At 40.6% G+C, this 20,142-nt stretch overlaps 1 protein-coding gene across 2 annotated transcripts in view; it reads right to left on the reverse strand.

Moving 5' to 3' along the window:
* Positions 1 to 250: 250 nt before the first annotated feature.
* LOC117451354 (excitatory amino acid transporter 3-like) overlaps positions 251 to 20,142 on the reverse strand; it is a 36,028-nt gene continuing 16,136 nt past the window's right edge. The window contains exons 5-13 of one of the 2 annotated variants that reach the window (XM_034089618.1): positions 20,097 to 20,139; positions 19,948 to 20,010; positions 19,681 to 19,862; positions 18,482 to 18,589; positions 17,693 to 17,815; positions 9,208 to 9,402; positions 5,339 to 5,473; positions 2,896 to 3,006; positions 251 to 706 (exon numbers count right to left, since the gene is read on the reverse strand). In XM_034089618.1, the coding sequence (XP_033945509.1) occupies positions 625 to 706; positions 2,896 to 3,006; positions 5,339 to 5,473; positions 9,208 to 9,402; positions 17,693 to 17,815; positions 18,482 to 18,589; positions 19,681 to 19,862; positions 19,948 to 20,010; positions 20,097 to 20,139 (1,042 nt within the window). In that variant the 3' untranslated portion in view covers positions 251 to 624. The remainder of the gene's footprint in view (positions 707 to 2,895; positions 3,007 to 5,338; positions 5,474 to 9,207; positions 9,403 to 17,692; positions 17,816 to 18,481; positions 18,590 to 19,680; positions 19,863 to 19,947; positions 20,011 to 20,096; positions 20,140 to 20,142) is intronic. The other variant, XM_034089619.1, reaches the window with a different exon arrangement.

The raw sequence follows: 20,142 nt of genomic DNA on the forward strand, positions 1-20,142 counted from the left end.
CACGCATATTAGACTGCATGACATCCAGATAATCAAAAAGAATAGGACATTTGAAAGGAAAGATCAGGAAGCCTCAAGCTTATACAATGGAGATACCTTAATATAAAAAAGTAAAACATAAATACACAGCAACGTTTTCTTACATTAACAGGAATGTTACAAGTTCATTTGATATATATATATATATATATATATATATATGGTTTATTTGCATATTCATTTACAATTAAATCCATACATATACTTCCAATTAGTTTAAAATTCATTTTATTCACATATATTATATCAATAACAACATGCTGAATCCATCCCTTATCACATGTTACATAAGTTCAATAAAAAAATACTATTACATCTAATACCACATGGTAGTTAAGGATGTATTAGTATTAGAACTTTTATTAAATGCAAATTCACTACACCTATTAGAACAAATCAGACCAATATCTTCATATAACATGAGCTATTAAAGACATTACTTTGACAAAAATCAACTACTACGACTAATACTTCCTCAAAATACAAAATATACTTCACCAAATAAAAAAACAAACAAAATTTCAGAGAGATATCACAACTTGTTATCATTGGATCATCCCTGTTCCTGCTGCTGAACTCTTGGAGTTATTCTATTTCCGACATGTCGTACTGGGATTCCACGGAGCTCAGGTGATCCTCGGCAGCCGCTTCAGCCGTCCTATTCAGACTAAACACAACACAGTCATTAGTGATACAAACACACTTCAGAGTTCATGTTCAGTTTAGCTCCTTGTACAGTATTTATTCACGTATTTATTTATTGAAGGACTGATCTTGTTTGAACATTCAATCTGAAATATCTAGCGCAGAGATCAAGGGCCAGCTGCTCAGTGTTTCATGTTGTCCTTTCTTTTAAATACATACTTGCATTTTAAACTCCCCCAGTTAATAAAAACCTCTGCCTCAATAGAGATTTTTAAGGGGCAGTTATGCGGCTTTCACACCAGCGCTTTTCAGTTTCTAGCTCCGAGCGGGAGCTTTTCTGGTTCAGCTCCAGTTTCCCTTTTCAGCTCCCGCTCTGTGCACACCGCCCACTGGCGCCCCAGAGCTGCCCTTGCTGCGTCATGACGTCACCGTTTACATCGCTGATTTGCCCCCCAACGGCAGCTCACAACAACAACAACAACTGCGTCGGGTCGATGATCGTGTTGCTTTTAATCACACGAAGCCAGAATAAATTGAATAACGACTTCTCCAACCTTATACTTTTCTCCAGAGTGCCGTGGTTCATTGTTTATTAATGTGTTTCTGCAGCATTTACCGACCGCTGCAGTGCTGGCTGCTCTTCCACGGGAGTTTATTCTCCCGTTAGCTCCCGGTTAGCTCACACTGCAGCGGCCGCTCTAAAGTATTCACTGTCCGACTCACACAAGCAGCTGATGCATATCCCCAGTTCCCCTTAGCCTAAGTGAATGTGTGTCAGTCTGAATTGACACTGTTTGGTATCACAACGCTGTTATGAAAGTTTCTCTGGTATAAAACGGGTGATGTTAGCATAGCAACCGAAGCTAAACTGACTACTTGCATCCGATAGCTGCAATAATACAAAACAACACGTCTGCCTCTCTCCACAATGATCGATAACAGTGAACGGATGGTCAAAGTAAGGTACAGATAAACAGAATCACACGAAGCCTGGTTAGTGTTGCCTGACTTTATAAAGTGTGTTTATAGGCACTACTGCTTGTAGGCAGGCATAACAGTCGACCCATGGGAGGTGGGTTTAGTTTCCTGCACGCCTCGACGTAAGAGAGACGTAAGCGACGTCACCTCTTAGCTCCAAAGCTCTTGCCTCTGGACCGACAATTTTTTGGAGCTGGAAATGAAGCGGATTCCGGAGCTAAGAGCCGGCGCAGCTCCGGTGTGAACTGGAAAACCCAGCGCTTTTCAGGCTCTAGCTCCGAGCCGGAGCTGAAAAGGCGCTGGTGTGAAAAGGGCATTATAGACCTACCTTTTCCGACAGGCTTTTGGGTCGTCGGGGGAGGTGAGTTATGGCGCGTTTCCACTGCAGCGGGTAGCTCGCTTTAAGCGTGCCGAGCCCGTTTTTGGTTGCGTTTCCACTTGGCCTAGTTTTGGCCCGGGGCTACTTTTTCACCTTTTTTCTGGCCCGACTAAATCGTGGTTCTAGGGCCAGGAACAACCAGGGTGAGTCGGGCTGAGTATGCTAAACTAGAGAGAGAATCGCTGGCAAGGGGGCTACACTGCGTTACTATAGTAACTACCCCAGTTCCTAAACTGTAATGGAAGCGCAGCATAAAGTGAGCCGGGCCTAATAAGGCCTAACCAAACCGAGCGAGGCCTGCAGTGGAAACGCGCCATTAGTGGCTGTCTTTTATTGGTGTTTTATCGTATGTTTTATCCTATGTATTATCCTATGTATTACCTGCTGCTGTTTTATGCCTTTTATTCTACATTTTATAGTTGTACTTTGAATTGTGTCCTGTGTACTGTACTGTAAAGCACTTTGTACATCCGTGTTGAGAAGGGTGCTATATAAATAAAGTTGTACTTACTTACTTACCTTAATTTTTTCAAAGCTCTGTGGTTTTTTGTCTTTTTATTTTATTTTTAACCTTTTAATTGTATTATTCTTGTGAGATTCTGTTATTTTATTTGTACACCTATTGTTATTTCCGCTGGCCTATATTATGTGGGAATAAGCACATTTAGGTCAAAATGTTGTTTTTTTATTTTTGATTGTATCTTTTACAGTACTTAGTACAGCTTTACGTAAAAAAAAGTAGTGCTGGGAAAGCTCCATCATGTAAAAACAAAATGCTTTTTTTTTTTAAATACTCCCTTACACATTTGTGACAAAAAAGGGAATGGTAAAAACACAGCATGTAAAATGATCACCTCTCCTCATGCGTGTGGTCCATAATTGCCAGTTCATTTTCAGACAGGTGGTGAATCATCGCCAAGCCAACGCAGTCTCCCAAAACATTGACGACTGTGTTGAGGCGGTCTCTGAAAGACATGAATCACATTAAACTATGAAAGCAGAACCATACTATAATACTGTTTGATGTATTACCTCATACTTATACAATTGACTATTAGAAGCAGAAAAATACAGCTGCAGTAATCCATGCCTGACTTTAATTAGTGATTGGCGAAGGACTCAGATCTAAGTAAAAGTACCAGATAGTAGCATCAACATACCAAAGTACCAAAAAGTACTGATTATGCAAATTGGCACATTTCAGAATAATATATAATATATGTTAGGATATATGATTATAATTATTGATGCATTAATGTGTTTATCAAAGCTTGTAAAGGTGTAGCTAGTTTTAATTCCTTTGTATACTGCAGGCTTGTTAATATTACTCCAGTTGTAACTAACGTTTTATTTAAAGGACACCTATCATGCTATATTTGAACAATACATTGTAGGGTCATACCTAGTAAATAAATAAATATAGTTTTTTTTTCAAAATACCAAAAAGATCCTGCATTTTAGCCATGCCTCATTTCGCTCTATTTGCTCTTTCCAGCACTGTTTTTGCAGGGGGCTGATTATGTGAGCTTCAGCTGACCACGCCCCCCTGCAGGAGAGGGGAGCGTGCTCTGAGATCAGCTGCTAGGCTGCAGGGGAGAAGAGGGGGAGAAAAATAGATCTCCGTCCACCGTGTTTTATTCTTATAGAAGTAAGAAGAGAAGTAATGGGGCAGAAACCCTGCTTTTTACGCAGCGGTCCAGACATAGACATCAAACAGCGACACATATTCAGTTGCCATAGTTACTTTGGCATTAGGGCAGGGATATCTAGATACTTTCCAAGGTTTGACATAATGAATGGTGCTACTTTTAAAGCAAGCAACGATGTTTTCAAATCTGTAATCAAAAAGCTCTTCAAAAACACTATTGAAGCAGTTCCTGCCGTTGCTACGTTAGTTCAAACAGTGACAACGGACTATTTTTCTTAGCGGATGTATGTCAATTTAAATCAATAAAATCATTTTCTAAATCCATAAAAGCATTTCAATTAATATTGGGAGTCATGTCGTTACTTTGTCGAGAATGTGGCCATGTAATAAGCGGGATAATGTGCACATTGCACATTGCATAATGTGCCTTCATGCCGATCTAGATCCCTCCGCTTCGCGTCAGGCTCCTGATCAGCCTGTCGGTGTTCTTTTCTTTTGTACATTATCCCTTACATATGATTATATAGAGTCATTATTCATTTGTTTTAAAGCAGGAGGCGCAAAAGCTTACCTCGGGGAGGGAGAAAAAGAGCCACAGCAGAGAATAAACAGAAGGGCAAACCATGGCAACCATGCAAGGGAAGTCTTCTTCGCTGCTTTTGTGGCAGACTACAGCGCCACTTACAGGCCTGGCATATGTACTACAGCGTCTCCAGCGCTTTCGAGCAGCAATGGCCGGCCGTGGCCCAACCTCCCCTGATAGGTGGAGAATTGACCAATAGCCGTAGCGCCACTTTACTGACCTCAGTAAAGTGTTCAAATCTGGATCAGTCTGTATCAGATCCGTTGCAGCCCCTTTTTTTAGAGATTTGGGTATGGAGGAAAATAGCGAGGGTTGTGTTTTCTGACACCTGGTGAGTTCCCTGGAACACCGGGGACACATATTCATGTATAAAAGACGTAAAAAAGTGCATTTTGCATGATAGGTCCTCTTTAAGTGTTGAATATAATTCAAATCATGACTCAAAATGTGCAAAGTAACTAAAGGTAAAAAAAGACATGTTGTGGAGTAAAAGTACACGATTTACCTGTGAATTATATTGGGATAGAAGTGCAAAGTAGCAAAAAAATGTAAATACTCCAAATACACTTAGCCGCGTTCACACCGCAGTACTTTTCTCACTTTAGTTCCGATATAGTTCCGAAATGTCACGTTCACACCAAAAAGAGCCGGAACTAAAATGAGTTAATCAGAACCTTTTTCACCCCCTTTTCCGTCCCTGCTAGAGAGCAGGTACTTTCGTGGGAGAAAAAGCTGCCTATGTCTGATTGGCTCCGGGGACTTCCGGGCGGGGACTTCGGGTGGCAGTATACGCCGGGAAGTTGTTTGCGGCCTACCAGTAAAGCCAAAGCAGAAGAAGAAGAAGTGACGTCAGCGGCTTCATTTGCCTAATCTTCCCTCGGGGAACTTATTCCGGTGTGAACGCGATCTGTACGTTCATGAGAACTAAAGAGTTCTCATGAACTAAGTTCTCATGAACCTTTGTGGGAAAAGTACTGCGGTGTGAATGCGCCTAATGTGTGTGTTAATTGGGATGATGTGTAGTGCAGCCCGTTGGAGAATAAAGTATGACTCATGATAAACTTACAGCAGCCATTCCACCGCCATCAGCATGGAGGCTTCCCTCACCGGCAGGCCCACGGCGGACAGCACGAAGAGGGTGGTCACCGCTCCTTCGGCGGGGATCCCTGCCGCTCCGAGGCTGGACACGGCCGACATCACTCTGCAGGGCAAACACACACACAGAGGTTTCAAGGGTTTATGACATACTGTTGGGAAAATACTGAATTTACTCTTTCAATATCAGAATAGAAGAAGAAGAAGATGGACTTTTATTAATCCCCCGAGGGGGAAATTCAGTTTCCACTCTGTCATACACACACATGCGTTTTTATACAGGTACATACACAGTACACACTTTTTACATCATGCACATACATATACAAATACACACAGTTATATGCACACATACACAGTTGAGAGGTCAGAGCGGAGGCAGCCAGTCTAGCTGGCGCCAGTGAGCAGTTATAACAAAGGCCCTACGTAGCTGTGTACATGACAGGATGTGAAGAGCATCAGGATTGTTTTAGGCATATGATAGCTGTGACAACGATTAAGAGATAAGATAAGATGGTACTTTATTGATCCCAATTTTGGAAATGTTTTGTGTTGCAGCAGCATAAAAAGACTAGGCAATGTACAATAAAAATTCAAAGACATAAACAAGAAAGTAGAACATATACATGTTGAATTTAACAAGGTATTATATATACTATACATAAATATATGACAGAAGGAATATAAATATTAAATATTGAACAGATTATATAAATGTAAAATGTGGTTTTATTCCAAGAGAAACTATGGAGCAGAGAGTTCTCCTCTTCCAGCCAGAGGTGATTTATTGTACAGAGTTATTGCAGTGGGCAGGAATGTTTTCCTGTATCGGTCCTTGTAAGAGCGGAGCTGCAGCAGTCTGTTGGAGAAGGAGCTCCGTTGACTGTCCAGCTGCAGGTGGAGAGGATGGGTGGGGTTATCCATGATGGACAACAGCCTGTTCAGTGTCCTCCTCTCCACCACAGCTTCAAAGGGGTCCAGCTTGATGCCGATGACAGACCCAGCTTTCCCGATCAGTTTATTGATCCTGCTGGTGTCACCGGCTCTTATGCTGCCCCCCCCCCCCAGCAGACCGCAGCAAAGAAGAGTGAACTAGCCACAACAGACTGGTATTGCATTGCCCCCCCTGGTGGCTGAAATATGTTACTGCATTACTAAGTCTAAAACTGTTCCAATATAAATATTTCGTATATAAATATTTTAATAGATGTAATAAAATGATTGTTACAATACAAATCTGAATAATTTCATGTTTTGTTTGAAATAATTTCATTTTTGAGCAGTCGCATGTTGTGACCTGTGTGTGACGGACACAAGTTCGCACAAGATTTTTAAAACGTCCAATTTTGTCTTGTAAAGCTTCAACAACAGAAGGGCCACCGACTGAGCCTAACCTTACCAACCAGCAGCCGTCAAAATGTGAAGTGGCAGACACACAAACAAGCAGCTATGGTCGTGTCCGGTGTGAACGCAGCATAATGGTGCATTCACACCGGACGCAATGTGATGTTTGGGGGTGACGCGATTACAAGTCAATGCAGAGATGCAGACAGACGCGAATTCGCTCCGACGGCGCGCATGAAGCGGTTGATGCGAATGACGCGGCACGATTGGAGGGGGCCACGACAACCGCTCAAGTTCAATTTTTTCAACTCGAGCGTCAAGTTTGCGTGACGCGATCGTATAGACATACGGCATGACAAGCATGATAATTTCTCACGTGAGTCTTAGCTAATCTAAAAACTAAACATTGTATACTGCTTTGAACCGTTATCCCTCCATCTTGTGACTGTGTAACACCCTATTGCAGTGTTTCTCAAACTTTTTCATACCAAGGACCACTTAACCAATAAAAAAACACTCGCGGACCATCTAACTCCACAAATATCCAAAAACACATCGTTTTTTTACAAATCACCTGAAAATAAATGGTACAAACAAGTGGCAACATGTGTGATGAAGGTGTTATCTGGGCTATATCATGCAATCGAAAGTGAAACTTAAGCTCGCTCCATTGCGGAGATATTCCCGCGAGAGTGCGGAAAACTTAAATAAATTAATTTTAATAATATATATATATATATATATATATATATATATATTAATAATATTTCAAATGTGAAATTGTACCAATATACTCACGGACCACTAGGGGGCGCTCACGGACCACCAGTGGTCCGCGGACCACACTTTGAGAAGCACTGCCCTATTGTATATAAGCATGTGAAGGGCACTGTTCGAGGAACTAGTTGTACCAAATGCTCTGTATGTGTTAACTACTTCCATTCTTGCAAGGATAATAAATACATGTATCCTGATATTGAAGCTCAAGCCGGTGACAAGTGATATTTTTCTAACACATATGCACAAAGATTACAGGGTTTTTGATGAGAATCTTATCCCTTTCTCTGTTACCAACTTCCTGGTTTGTTTAGGGAGGCAGACAGTTTCCAAAATTGTAAGAGTGTGTTGAGGACTTTCCTTTTTCAATAAAGCCTATAGTTAGAGCTGGTTCGAGATACCCTTTGTTTGTCCTACATTTTATGGTATTTTATTTTATTGTCTTTATTGTATTTTTACTGCCTTTTGGTGTATTTTATCTCGTTTTATTTGAATTTATTTTATTTGTGTTTCACGTTCTATCATCCATCTATCCATCCATCCATCCATCTTCTCCTGCTTATCCATGGTTGGGTCGCGGGGGTAGCAGTTCCAGCAGAGAGCCCCAAACTTTCTTTTCCCTGGCCACATTATCCTGTACCCTGTACATTATGTTGTATGTCATCCTTATTGTTGTTCTGTTGTTTTTATGTTACATGTGTAACCAATGTCCTGCAGGTCACCCTTGGAAAATATATCTTTTGATCTCAAGGGGCTTTCACCTGGTTAAATAAAGGCTACAAACAAACTAACAAACATCAACCAGCTCTGACTGGGGGATCCCAAGGCGCTCCCAGGCCAGCGAAGAGATATAATCCCTCCACCTGGTCCTAGGTCTACCCCTTGGTCTCTTCCCAGCTGGACGTGCCTGGAACACCTCTTCACGTTCTATCATGTATTTTATAATTTTCTTGTAATTTTAATAATATGTTACACTGTCATCTATGTTTTTTAATCTGTAAAGCCCACTGAGACAAACGTGTTTTGTGATATTGGGCTATATAAATAAACTTTGATTTGATTTGAAACTTTATGTCCCAGGCTCCTGCAACAGTTCAACACACATAAGCTTAAGACATAAAAGGAAATAAAGAAATAAAATATTGCACGAAGCATGATGGTGCAATAAATAAGTAAACTATACAGTACAATTGTAATATATATAAACATGTGGAGGATTTCTGAAACAGTAACATGAATGAGTGTTTTTTATCCCCCAGTTCCCCATAAATATAAATATTGTTCATAGTGTGAATGTTTGTACATTGGTTGGACAGTTGTGCATATTTCTTCAAAAAAGTACCACTTTTAAAAGCTCTGTCATATGAATAAAATATATTGTCAATATTTATAGTATTTTTTAAATATTTGTATTGTATTTTTTTTTTTTCCATACAGCTCTTTCATTTTAATTCAAATATATTGCACATTATTTAATTTTTCCATGTTTTTATTCCAACCTTATTCTATTCAATATGTATGTGTATTCATTATTTTTTTCTTTATTTGTATTATCTCTTTCTATGTTTAGGTTTTGCAACAATACCCTAAACTAGTTGCTTGGACGTATACACATCAATAATCAGATTCCAATTGTGACAACAGGTTTTTCTACAGTCATTGTTCTGTAAAGTTTGAAAAAGACTTAAAGTAGAGAGAGATTCAATAACTGCCACCTACGAAATGGTGATAAGCTGGCCGAAGTCCAGATAGATGTCGTTCAGTTGGGCGATGAAAACAGCTGCGATCACCTCGTAAAGGGCGGTTCCGTCCATGTTGACATTGGTCCCGATGGGCAGAATGAAGCGCGCGATCCTGGGGTCCATTTTGATTTTGTCCACACAGCATCGCAGAGTGAGTGGCAGTGTGGCGGAGCTGGGAGACATAACGTACGTTTCAGGTCAGAACATAGAGGTAGAACATACATTTACTTTACTACTGCACTAAAGGACAACCTTGAGATTATAATATTTAATAATAATTTAACATTGTGGAAGGGCCTATTCTCCATAATGAGGTTTACTTTAAAGTTCTCCTATTATGCTATTTTGAGGCATATATTATGGGTCTCATATATATAAACATATCATGTGTTTTTGACAAAATACCAAACAGATCATGCATTTTAGACATCCCTAATATCCCTCTGTTTAAACTCTGTTAGAGAAGTGCTGATTCTGGGTCAGTAGCTGCTGGCCACGCCCCCTTTGGAGCAGGCAGGCACACTGTGAGCTCCAGAGAGAAGAGAGAGATTTCTACCAGCAGATTCCCAGCTAAATGCTTCCGTGATTACCTTGAGTATCTTTTTATATTTCCTGCTTTTTTACACATACTCTCTCCAGTACAGGCTCTGAGTGTTGCAATGCTTGCTAATGTAAACACAGACCATATGTGACCTGCTCTATCGAAATCAGTCGCATTGACCCAAGACCCATTTTGAGTTGTATACACTGCTGGAAAGAGGAGATTCCTAGCTTTCTAATGATATCAGGATTGTTGTTGTACTCCAAATATTAAGCTAAATATGTCACATTATATAATGACTGCAGAGTCATCATTTTGAGAAAAAGGCCTTCAAAGTTTCCTCTTCTCTGGAATCCATCAATCTGATTGATTATTAGCGGAGCAAATGATCAAAGTAGTACGGAGGAAACATATTTTCGTTTGGATTACTGGTCTGGGGGAAGCTCGCAAGTGTGTGTGTGTGTGTGTGTGTGTGTGTGTGTGTGTGTGTGTGTGTGTGTGTGTGTGTGTGTGTGTGTGTGTGTGTGTGTGTGTGTGTGTGTGTGTGTGTGTGTGTGTGTGTGTGTGTGTGTGTGTGTGTGTGTGTGTGTGTGTGTGTGTGTGTGTGTGCGTGCGTGCGTGCGTGCGTGCGTGCGTGCGTGCGTGCGTGCGTACGTACGTACGTGTGCGTTTGTGTATTTTTGCGTTTGTGTGTATTGTGTTCCCGGGGAAAACACTCAATAGAATCACCGGCTGTTGTTATGCCTGCTGTGACATTAAGTTACTCTGTTCTCTGCCTGTAATTATGCCGTTACAAGCTTCAAAGTTGTATTTATCACCTGAATTTGCCGAAACAAGTTTAATATTCTGAAAGCCAATACTTTGTTTATTTGAAATCAGATGAAAACAAAACGGACCCTGCCGTGTTATCTATGATTACTATATGCCTTACATTCATAATTTCAGCTGAGGGAGGCTGAGCAAAACACTCTCACTCCATAAACGTCCAGGAGCGACGCTTGGTCAGGGTCCTGAGGCGTGCAGTTGTGACGCTCCCAGGCTCCTTCAGCTTCATAAAGGGACGCAAATAGCTAAATAGCAATGTATTCCCATCTGCAGCGGGATTTGACGCTCATGGAAGCACGGCATTCGTTTGTGTCGGCTGCCCTTAAAGGCAATGTGAGCGCCATTCCCTTTGGATAACGGATAATTGTACACCCGGAAGTAAGTATTGACCTTACTGTCGATTGTTTTTACAGTGATATCTCGGTGGAAAATGCCTATTTTAAAGTTACGTTGGCCATTAAAATGCGTTTTGATGTCGTTTGATGCGAGAAATATGAGTTGTTATTTCAGATGATGTTTACAGTGGATGTACATGATCTTTAGTTTGCTAGTTACTTCAGGAAATTGTGTCCATACAACGTTTTCATTGTTACCAAGGTGGTTGCTAGGGACGCTGCTATCGATATTATTTCTGTTATGTTGTGTAACTGTTTAATGGTGTTATCTTTATTCCTACCCCCTTCCCCGTCAATTTATAGCGTTGGTCCACAGCGCAAACGTATTAACAAAATCCCCATCTAAAATTGTGGCATAGATACGTTATTTTCCCCTGTGCAATTCTCCATTTACTCAACAATAACACATAATTATCCCTGTGCTTATTTATTTGTTTGATTAATAAACACAAGTTGGAGTCCGTCAGGAACGAGGGTCGGAGCAGCTCATTTGCTTTAGAGAATATTACACCCGGAAGTAAGTATTCTCTCCGCTTCGCTTGACAAACCCTGTGATAGTCCTCAAGCTCTGTGATTGGAGAGTGTGCTCCGAGCGTTACGCCGAGCGTCGAACAGCACTTGAAATGGGATGGAACCACGGCAGACTGTCCAAAACTGGATTTGAACGGGGCCCTTTCTCATTTCATCAAATCCCCCTCCTCGACTCCTCGGTCCTCCGGTAGTGACCCGGAAATGAATTTCCGGAAATGAATGTTGAAGGACATCTCATTTCTCGAAATGCACTTCGAGGACCGAGCATCGAGCGTCGAGGAGGTTCTCTGGAGGAGCTATAACCGAGGATACACTGATGGGTTCTCCACGGCTCCTTCATGGATGCATTTCCGGGAACAGAGATGTTTCAAAGAGACGTGACGCACGGCCGGACTTATCTCAGCCAATGACAGCTCTGCATGCATCCCCTGGATATTATTTTATTAACTGCTTTCATCGCAACGCAATGTTTCCAGAGAGAACAGCTGTGAGGTCCGTGCAGAAAGCAGAACAGTGTGTAAAATATATATCACTCAGTATAACAGGCCTACATTACTCTCTGTATTTGCTTTAGTTTAGTAGATATCTACAAACAAAGAGTCGATATTTTTCTAAAACCATTTAGTGCTTCACATAATGAAATACACAACGGCTGTAGCCTGATTATGCTTTAGGAGCTGTAGGTGTGTGGTACAGTGTGTAGGTGTGTGTGTGGTACAGTGTGTGTAGGTGTGTGTGTTGTACAGTGTGTAGGTGTGTGTGTTGTACAGTGCGTAGATGCAGCGGACAGACAGGTCTCAGTTGGTTTGGTGTCCTCTGCTTACTTTTAATACTTGTAAATAAAACTTTTGGCCCGTAATTTATTTCCCTCATTGTAGCGACCAGAGAGGGGAGGGGGGGATATATCCAGTCTCTGATAGTGTTACGTTATTATGAGAGTGCTCTGTTTGATTCTGAAATGTATATAAATACATATTTATATTTATTATAATACATATATTTATACATCTAAATATATACATATGTATGTGTGTGTGTGTGTGTGTGTGTGTGTGTGTGTGTGTGTGTGTGTGTGTGTGTGTGTGTGTGTGTGTGTGTGTGTGTGTGTGTGTGTGTGTGTGTGTGTGTATGTGTGTGTATGTCCGCATATGTAGCCTGTTATTGTCTCATTATACCGCACTGTGAATGAATTAAAAGTAAATAATAAGTCGTCATGAACACATCTGTCCATCAGACAGAGGGCTGCTGTGCCTCCTGTCATCATTAATGGACGTCTCTTTAAGATGACCGCTCAGAGGAGAGGAGTTCTCATTTCTCTAACCGCCTGCTGCTTCCCCTCCTCTCTCCTCGGCTCCCCACCTCGACTCCTCCGTTCGCATCTCCTGTGGGCGGGACTAAGTCTCGAGGATAGGAGTCGAGGAGGGGAGTTAGAGAAATGAGAAAGGGCCCGGGTCCACCCCGTCCACCCCCTCCCCCACCCCGTCCCCAGAACTACACATGCTGGCTATTGTGTTTCGCAACATGTTCTCTATCTATGGCACGTCTCGTTGTAGTTTTAAAAGACGTTTTCGTATTTCCCATAATAAGAAGTTGCCAGTATTAAACTGTGTACATCCCTGGAGGTTTAGGGGACAGGAAACACTCACATTTAAAACATATAATTAATAAATGGGTGAAAATGGCTTGTGCCCATAATGGGCAGCATTAATATATACCCACACGACAGCTAAGGTCAGAAGAGCTTTATTTAACAGCTGGTCTTATGTCTGTGACCCCTGTTGTTAATTGATAACATTACATTACATTAATTGATAAGCCTGAAACATGCACTTGTCAAGGTTCAGAGGCACATTTTGCAAATATGGCAGAAGCCATCGATCATCTTAAGATAAGATATACTTTATTGATCCCAAGTTGGAATCATTTGCGTTACATCAGCATGTGTAACAGTTGTAAATATGCAGTGGTGTTTATTTGTAAATCATTTATTATAATCACACAAATTCTGTGTTTTATATTTAATAATTCTGTGTTCTTTATTTATTGATTGTTCAATACCTGACAAGGCCGGAGATTAAATATCTACATACATCTTATAAGAGTATAATACATAAGTGCTTCAACATAGTTAACATTGCTGGAGGTATGCACACATATTGATAGATTTCTTGTAATGCACTATTGAGGAACCTGCGACCCAAGTTTTTCATTCAATGCATAACTACACCGTTTGTGAATATGATATGTCAATAAACCATAGGAAATCTTGAAAGGGATGTGCAAAATAGTCATTAGAGTCTTTAATTAACTATTAGTAGAGAATAACGAGTAATGACTATACTTTATAGGGATCATATATCTAATAATAAAAATAATGAAATTCAATAACATGCTTTAACCACTAGGTGTCCCTTTATATCAGCTGTGCACCTTTATGGTGTAAATACAGCCTATCTACCAATTGGATCAAATATAAAAGTCAGCCGAATTAGTGTTGATACTGCAAGGAGACGTATTGTGTGAAAAGAAATGTAAGATGTTGTTTAATTGCTGATATATTTATGATCCACGTCACGTTTTCAGTGTTGGCGGCAGTTTCTCATGTTTGTCTAGAAGTCTTCTCATCAGGGCTCTATAAACAGAGAACTATGGCAGATATGTAATATTTAATGCAGCCGAACCGTGTATTACAATGCCGTTATGTGATGACTTTCAAAGAGAAAATCAAGCACACTCGGAATAAAGTATTATTTTATTTTTTTTAAATGTTATCGGTCTGTTTCCGGTATTTGTTAATGACGATGTGGTGTGAGATGTGAGACTGGAATTGCACAGGGGAAAATAACGTATCTATGCCACAATTTTAGATGCGGATTTTGTTAAACTAATATGTTTGCGCTGTGGACGGGGAAGGGGGTAGCAATAAAGATAACACCATTAAACTGTTACACAACATAACAGAAATAATATCGATAGCAGCGTCCCTAGCAACCACCTTGGTAACAATGAAAACGTTGTATGGACACAATTTCCTGAAGTAATCTTCGTAATAACTAGCAAACTAAAGATCATGTACATCCACTGCACACATAATCTGAAATAACAACTCATATTTCTCGCATCAAATGACATCAAAACGCATTTTAATGGCCAAACTAACTTTAAAATAGGCATTTTCCACAGAGAATAAAACGAAGTTCGGCCATGTTGTTTTTCTTCTGCAGGGAGACATTTGAAGATCACGTGACATAGACGCCAGCCATTGGAATGAATGGAATGCAGTTGGAGGTCAACCAATCACAGAGCTTGAGAACTAATCACGGGGCTTGACCAAGCGTCGCTCCTGGACGTTTATGGAGTGAGAGTGTGTTGGAGTGAGTGTACTGTAATAATATTACTTTGTCGGTAACGGAGTAGTGTAACGCGCTACTTTTATAATCCAGTAATCACACTACAGTTACTAACATTGCCCCGACACGCGTTACTTCGTTACTTTCTAAAATCAGTCATAATCAAACCTCAACAAACACCTGCAAAGAACACATGCTAGGTGAAGCTAACGCACATAGCTGTTGTTTATTTATATCACACACACACACACACACACACACACACACACACACACACACACACACACACACACGTAGTTCTTCTTCTCTGTTTTCCGGTTGTTGCTTGTTTTGAATGACGAATACACAGTACCGCTGCCTGCTGGTAAGGAGAGTTATTGCCACTCACGCATGCGCAGTTCGTACGTGCTCGGCTGAAGTCTGGCTCCAGTGCAACACATGGCCAACACGCAGGAGAACACGCTGACGCAACAGCGTGAGCAGAGATAGACTGCGCAAAATATACAGATAGCAGGAGACAGAGGACAGCCACGGTCAGATAGCAGGAGACAGAGGACAGCCACGGTCAGATAGCAGGAGACAGAGGACAGCCACGGTCAGATAGCAGGAGACAGAGGACAGCCATGGTCAGATAGGAAAACATTCAGGAGCTATCTGGATCAGTCTTATGCGACAATGGAAACTGAACTAAAGAGAACATTTGAAACTTTAGCAGTCTGCGTGATCTGCCTGTAGGGAGGGGCGGGCCGGCCCTGCGAGTAAAGTAACGAGTAAAGTAACGAGTAAAGTAACGAGTAAAGTAACGAATTACTTTATGTAGATAGTAACGAAGTAGTGTAATATATTACTTTTTTTTAAAGTAATATGTAATATATTACTTTTTTTTTAGTAACGACCCCATCTCTGCAGGGGACACATATTTACACTGAACAAAAATATAAATGCAACACCCTTTTTGCTCCCATTTTTCATGAGATGAACTCAAAGATCTAAAACATTTTCTAGAAACACAAAATAACCATTTCTCTCAAATATTGTTCACAAATCTGAAAAAAATCTGTGATAGTGAGCACTTCTCCTTTGCCGAGATAATCCATCCCACCTCACAGGTGTGGCATATCAAGATGCTGATTAGACAGCATGATTATTGCACAGGTGTGCCTTAGGCTGGCCACAATAAAAGGCCACTCTGAAACGTGCAGTTTTGCTTTATTGGGGGGGTCTGGGGGGGCTCCGAAAACCAGTCAGTATCTGGTGTGACCACCATTTGCCTCATGCAGTGCAACACATCTCCTTCGCATAGAGTTGATCAGGTTGTTGATTGTGGCCTGTGGAATGTTGGTCCACTCCTCTTCAATGGCTGTGTGACATTGCTGGATATTGGCAGGAACTGGAACACGCTGTCGTATACGCCGATCCAGAGCATCCCAAACATGCTCAATGGGTGACATGTCAGGTGAGTATGCTGGCCATGCAAGAACTGGGATGTTTTCAGCCTCCAGGAATTGTGTACAGATCCTTGCAACATGGGGCCGTGCATTATCATGCTGCAACATGAGGTGATGGTCGTGGATGAATGGCACAACAATGGGCCTCAGGATCTCGTCACGGTATCTCTCTGCATTCACAATGCCATCAATAAAATGCACCTGTGTTCGTCGTCCATCACATACGCCTGCCCATACCATAACCCCACCACCACCATGGGCCACTCGATTCACAACATTGACATCAGAAAACCGCTCACCCACATGACGCCACACACGCTGTCTGCCATCTGCGCTGAACAGTGAAAACCGGGATTCATCCGTGAAGAGAACACCTCTCCAACGTGCCAGACGCCATCGAATGTGAGCATTTACCCACTCAAGTCGGTTACGACGACGAACCGGAGTCAGGTCGAGACCCCGATGAGGACGACGAGCATGCAGATGAGCTTCCCTGAGACGGTTTCTGACAGTTTGTGCAGAAATTCTTTGGTTATGCAAACCGATTGTTGCAGCAGCTGTCCGAGTGGCTGGTCTCAGACGATCTTGGAGGTGAACATGCTGGATGTGGAGGTCCTGAGCTAGTGTGGTTACACGTGGTCTGCGGTTGTGAGGCCGGTTGGATGTACTGCCAAATTCTCTGAAACGCCTTTGGAGACGGCTTATGGTAGAGAAGTGAACATTCAATTCACGGGCAACAGCTCTGGTGGACATTCCTGCTGTCAGCATGCCAATTGCACGCTCCCTCAAAACTTGCGACATCTGTGGCATTGTGCTGTGTGATAAAACTGAACATTTTAGAGTGGCCTTTTATTGTGGCCAGCCTAAGGCACACCTGTGCAATAATCATGCTGTCTAATCAGCATCTTGATATGCCACACCTGTGAGGGGGATGGATTATCTCGGCAAAGGAGAAGTGCTCACTATCACAGATTTTTTCAGATTTGTGAACAATATTTGAGAGAAATGTTATTTTGTGTATATAGAAAATGTTTTAGATCTTTGAGTTCATCTCATGAAAAATGGGAGCAAAAACAAAAGTGTTGCATTTATATTTTTGTTCAGTGTATGTATAAAAGACATCAAAAAGTGCATTTTGCATGATAGGAGACCTTTAAACTACCTTGATAATAGTGTTGTGCTTTTACTTAGCCTACTTTACTTACTTGCTGACATTACGATTTTTGGACTATTGATTGTAATGGAGTATTTTTTGATTGTAATGAGTACTTATTCCACCACAGCATAGAATTACAATCCTCTTTTGCAGCTTTGAAAATAAATGCTAAAATAATGACTGGTGAGGATCACAGAGGTATGAATGTCCTGTTACCTGGAGGAGATGAGCAACGCGGTCAGTAAGGCTGTAGAAACCCCACGGTAGACCTGAAAGGGGTTCCGCCTCACAGCCAGGAAATAAATCGTCGGCAGGACAATGAAGGCCTGGAGGAAGAGGCTGAAACACACAAGTTAAAGCACAATGAACACAAACACCATGTCACCATGTACGGTGATCGACGATAACTCTGACATTTCAAAAAGGAAAGATTGATATCATGTTAAGAAAGCACACGTGATAATAACATTGATATCATGCTAATAAAAACACATATCATCCAATAAAAATCCAATATTGATATAATGTTGATAAAAGACACATGACGATAACATGTAAAAAAATACAATATTATTATCATGTTTATAATAGTCACATGATAATAACAGGTTAATAAATTACAATATTGTTAAAATGGTAATGAAATACTATTACAATTGATAAAAACACGAAATCATGGTTAAAGATGCTCTAGTTTATTAGTAATTGTTTGCCAAAAAAGAGACAAAATGCACACTAAACTGTTTTTTTTAATATAGACTGACTATGTTGTAATTTATTGTCTTATTTTGCACATTGCTTATTTTGTGAGTAACACTTGTTTTTTATTTAGTTTTCTAATGTTTATTTAGTGGGGTAACTTCAATTGATGAGAATGAAGAATAGGCAAAGATAACCCATAATCCTTCTGCCTGTGCCTTTTCAGTCATTATTTACACTGTCACTGTTTATTCTGTTGCATGTGTTGACTGACTACAAAGATTATTGAAAAAAATATATATATACCCAATAATAACTATAGTCATGAACATTCCCAGTTTGCGGATGGTTTCCCAGTCACGAGCCTCGACAACATGGCTCGCAATCATAAAGAACACTCCAAATGGCAGGTACCTGGAGGAAATACAAGAAATACAATTAAAAGAGCGGAATACTTCAATACATTGTGTCTTGTGTATTTTATTCGGGTAGAGGGAAGAACAACTTTGAGATTTTGGGCTATTTTGTTTCAATACCACATCTTCTTTTAGATGACATGAAAGAAAAACATACAGAATACACATTTAGGTGTTTATTTGACTAACTTTGTCTATTTGCATCTGTAAAAATCGTAGTGTCTTGAAAAATGTAGGAACTCTATAATACATACTGTATCTTTAAATGCCACTTTCTCAAAATGATTTGTTTTTCTCATTCTCCAAGCCAAAACATCTCTACATCAGACGCACTAACAAACACCAACCTTTCCAGTTTCATTCATATCTTAATTGGTATATTTATTTCACAGCTGTATTCTCTGATTTAATGTGTAATAATGTGTCTAGCCCTTAGATAAAATATGTTACTGAACCTGGCTTTATCCAACATTCTGATTTATGTTTTGGCAATCTATGCAAACTAAAGCATAATTAAGATAATGCCTGATTTTCAGAACATTTCTAAAAGTGTGTTGTACAAAAGCATATTCATCTGTAGGGTTTAGGGCTAGGTGCATTCACAAATATGCAGATAGATGGGAAATCGCCCTGGGAATTGAATCAGGGAACCAAAATTAATTTGCTGCTATATTTTTGTCTGTATGATGTTATTGTGAGTGTGGACTGAGCAGCTACGATGGTAGCTTAGCCGGAAAATGATGCCGCGGGTAAAGTGATGTGAGTCTTAGCTTTTACATGTTTTACTTGTTTGTTTATTTAAAGGAAAGTGCACATTAATCCACATTGCTGTAAATGAGCCAGTATTAGCCAGCAGGCTAATTTCCAACTGTTGTCCTTGGCAAGATGTTAAATAACCAAGACTAGAGAAATAAAAACATAATTAAATAGAATACAACAGACAACAGCAGTAAATAGCAGTACAACAATAAATAGAAACAGACAAACATGCAAACAGATGAAATACTATCATACTATGATACAGTTAAAAGTGTTCACATAGGGCTTTTAGGGTTAGGATTAGTTAGGGAGTGTGCCGCTTCACTTTACCACAAGACCATGTTGACAATGTATTTGGTGGTTGCTTGGAGAATGGTGAAGAACTGCACTATGATCTTTCCTTTCTCCCCCATCTTGTTCAGGGTCACTCCGAGGAAGAAGGAGCATGTGATCAGGCCCAGCGTGTTCACTCCTTCCACATAGTGACCTTCCAGCCGCACCATTGTAGTGTTCTGAAACAAGAAGTGGTAAAACAGCAAAAGAAACTGTGTATATCATCCAAAATAATCTTTACAGTGTTGAGGGAAAACAATATACCGTTTGCACGCTAGAGTTCGGCTCCATTGTGTAAACTACATACTGCAGCTTCTTGGTCTTGTACTGAGAAAAGAAAAGAAAATGTTACACTTCACAGGAAAGCCAATAAATGGATGACGTATTATATCTGAAAGAAAAAAGAAACACACCTGCTCGAAGCAAGCCTGGATGATACTCTTTGGCAACAGGTTTCTA

Source organism: Pseudochaenichthys georgianus, chromosome 8 (assembly GCF_902827115.2).
Source record: "Pseudochaenichthys georgianus chromosome 8, fPseGeo1.2, whole genome shotgun sequence".
Classification (NCBI taxonomy): domain Eukaryota; kingdom Metazoa; phylum Chordata; class Actinopteri; order Perciformes; family Channichthyidae; genus Pseudochaenichthys; species Pseudochaenichthys georgianus.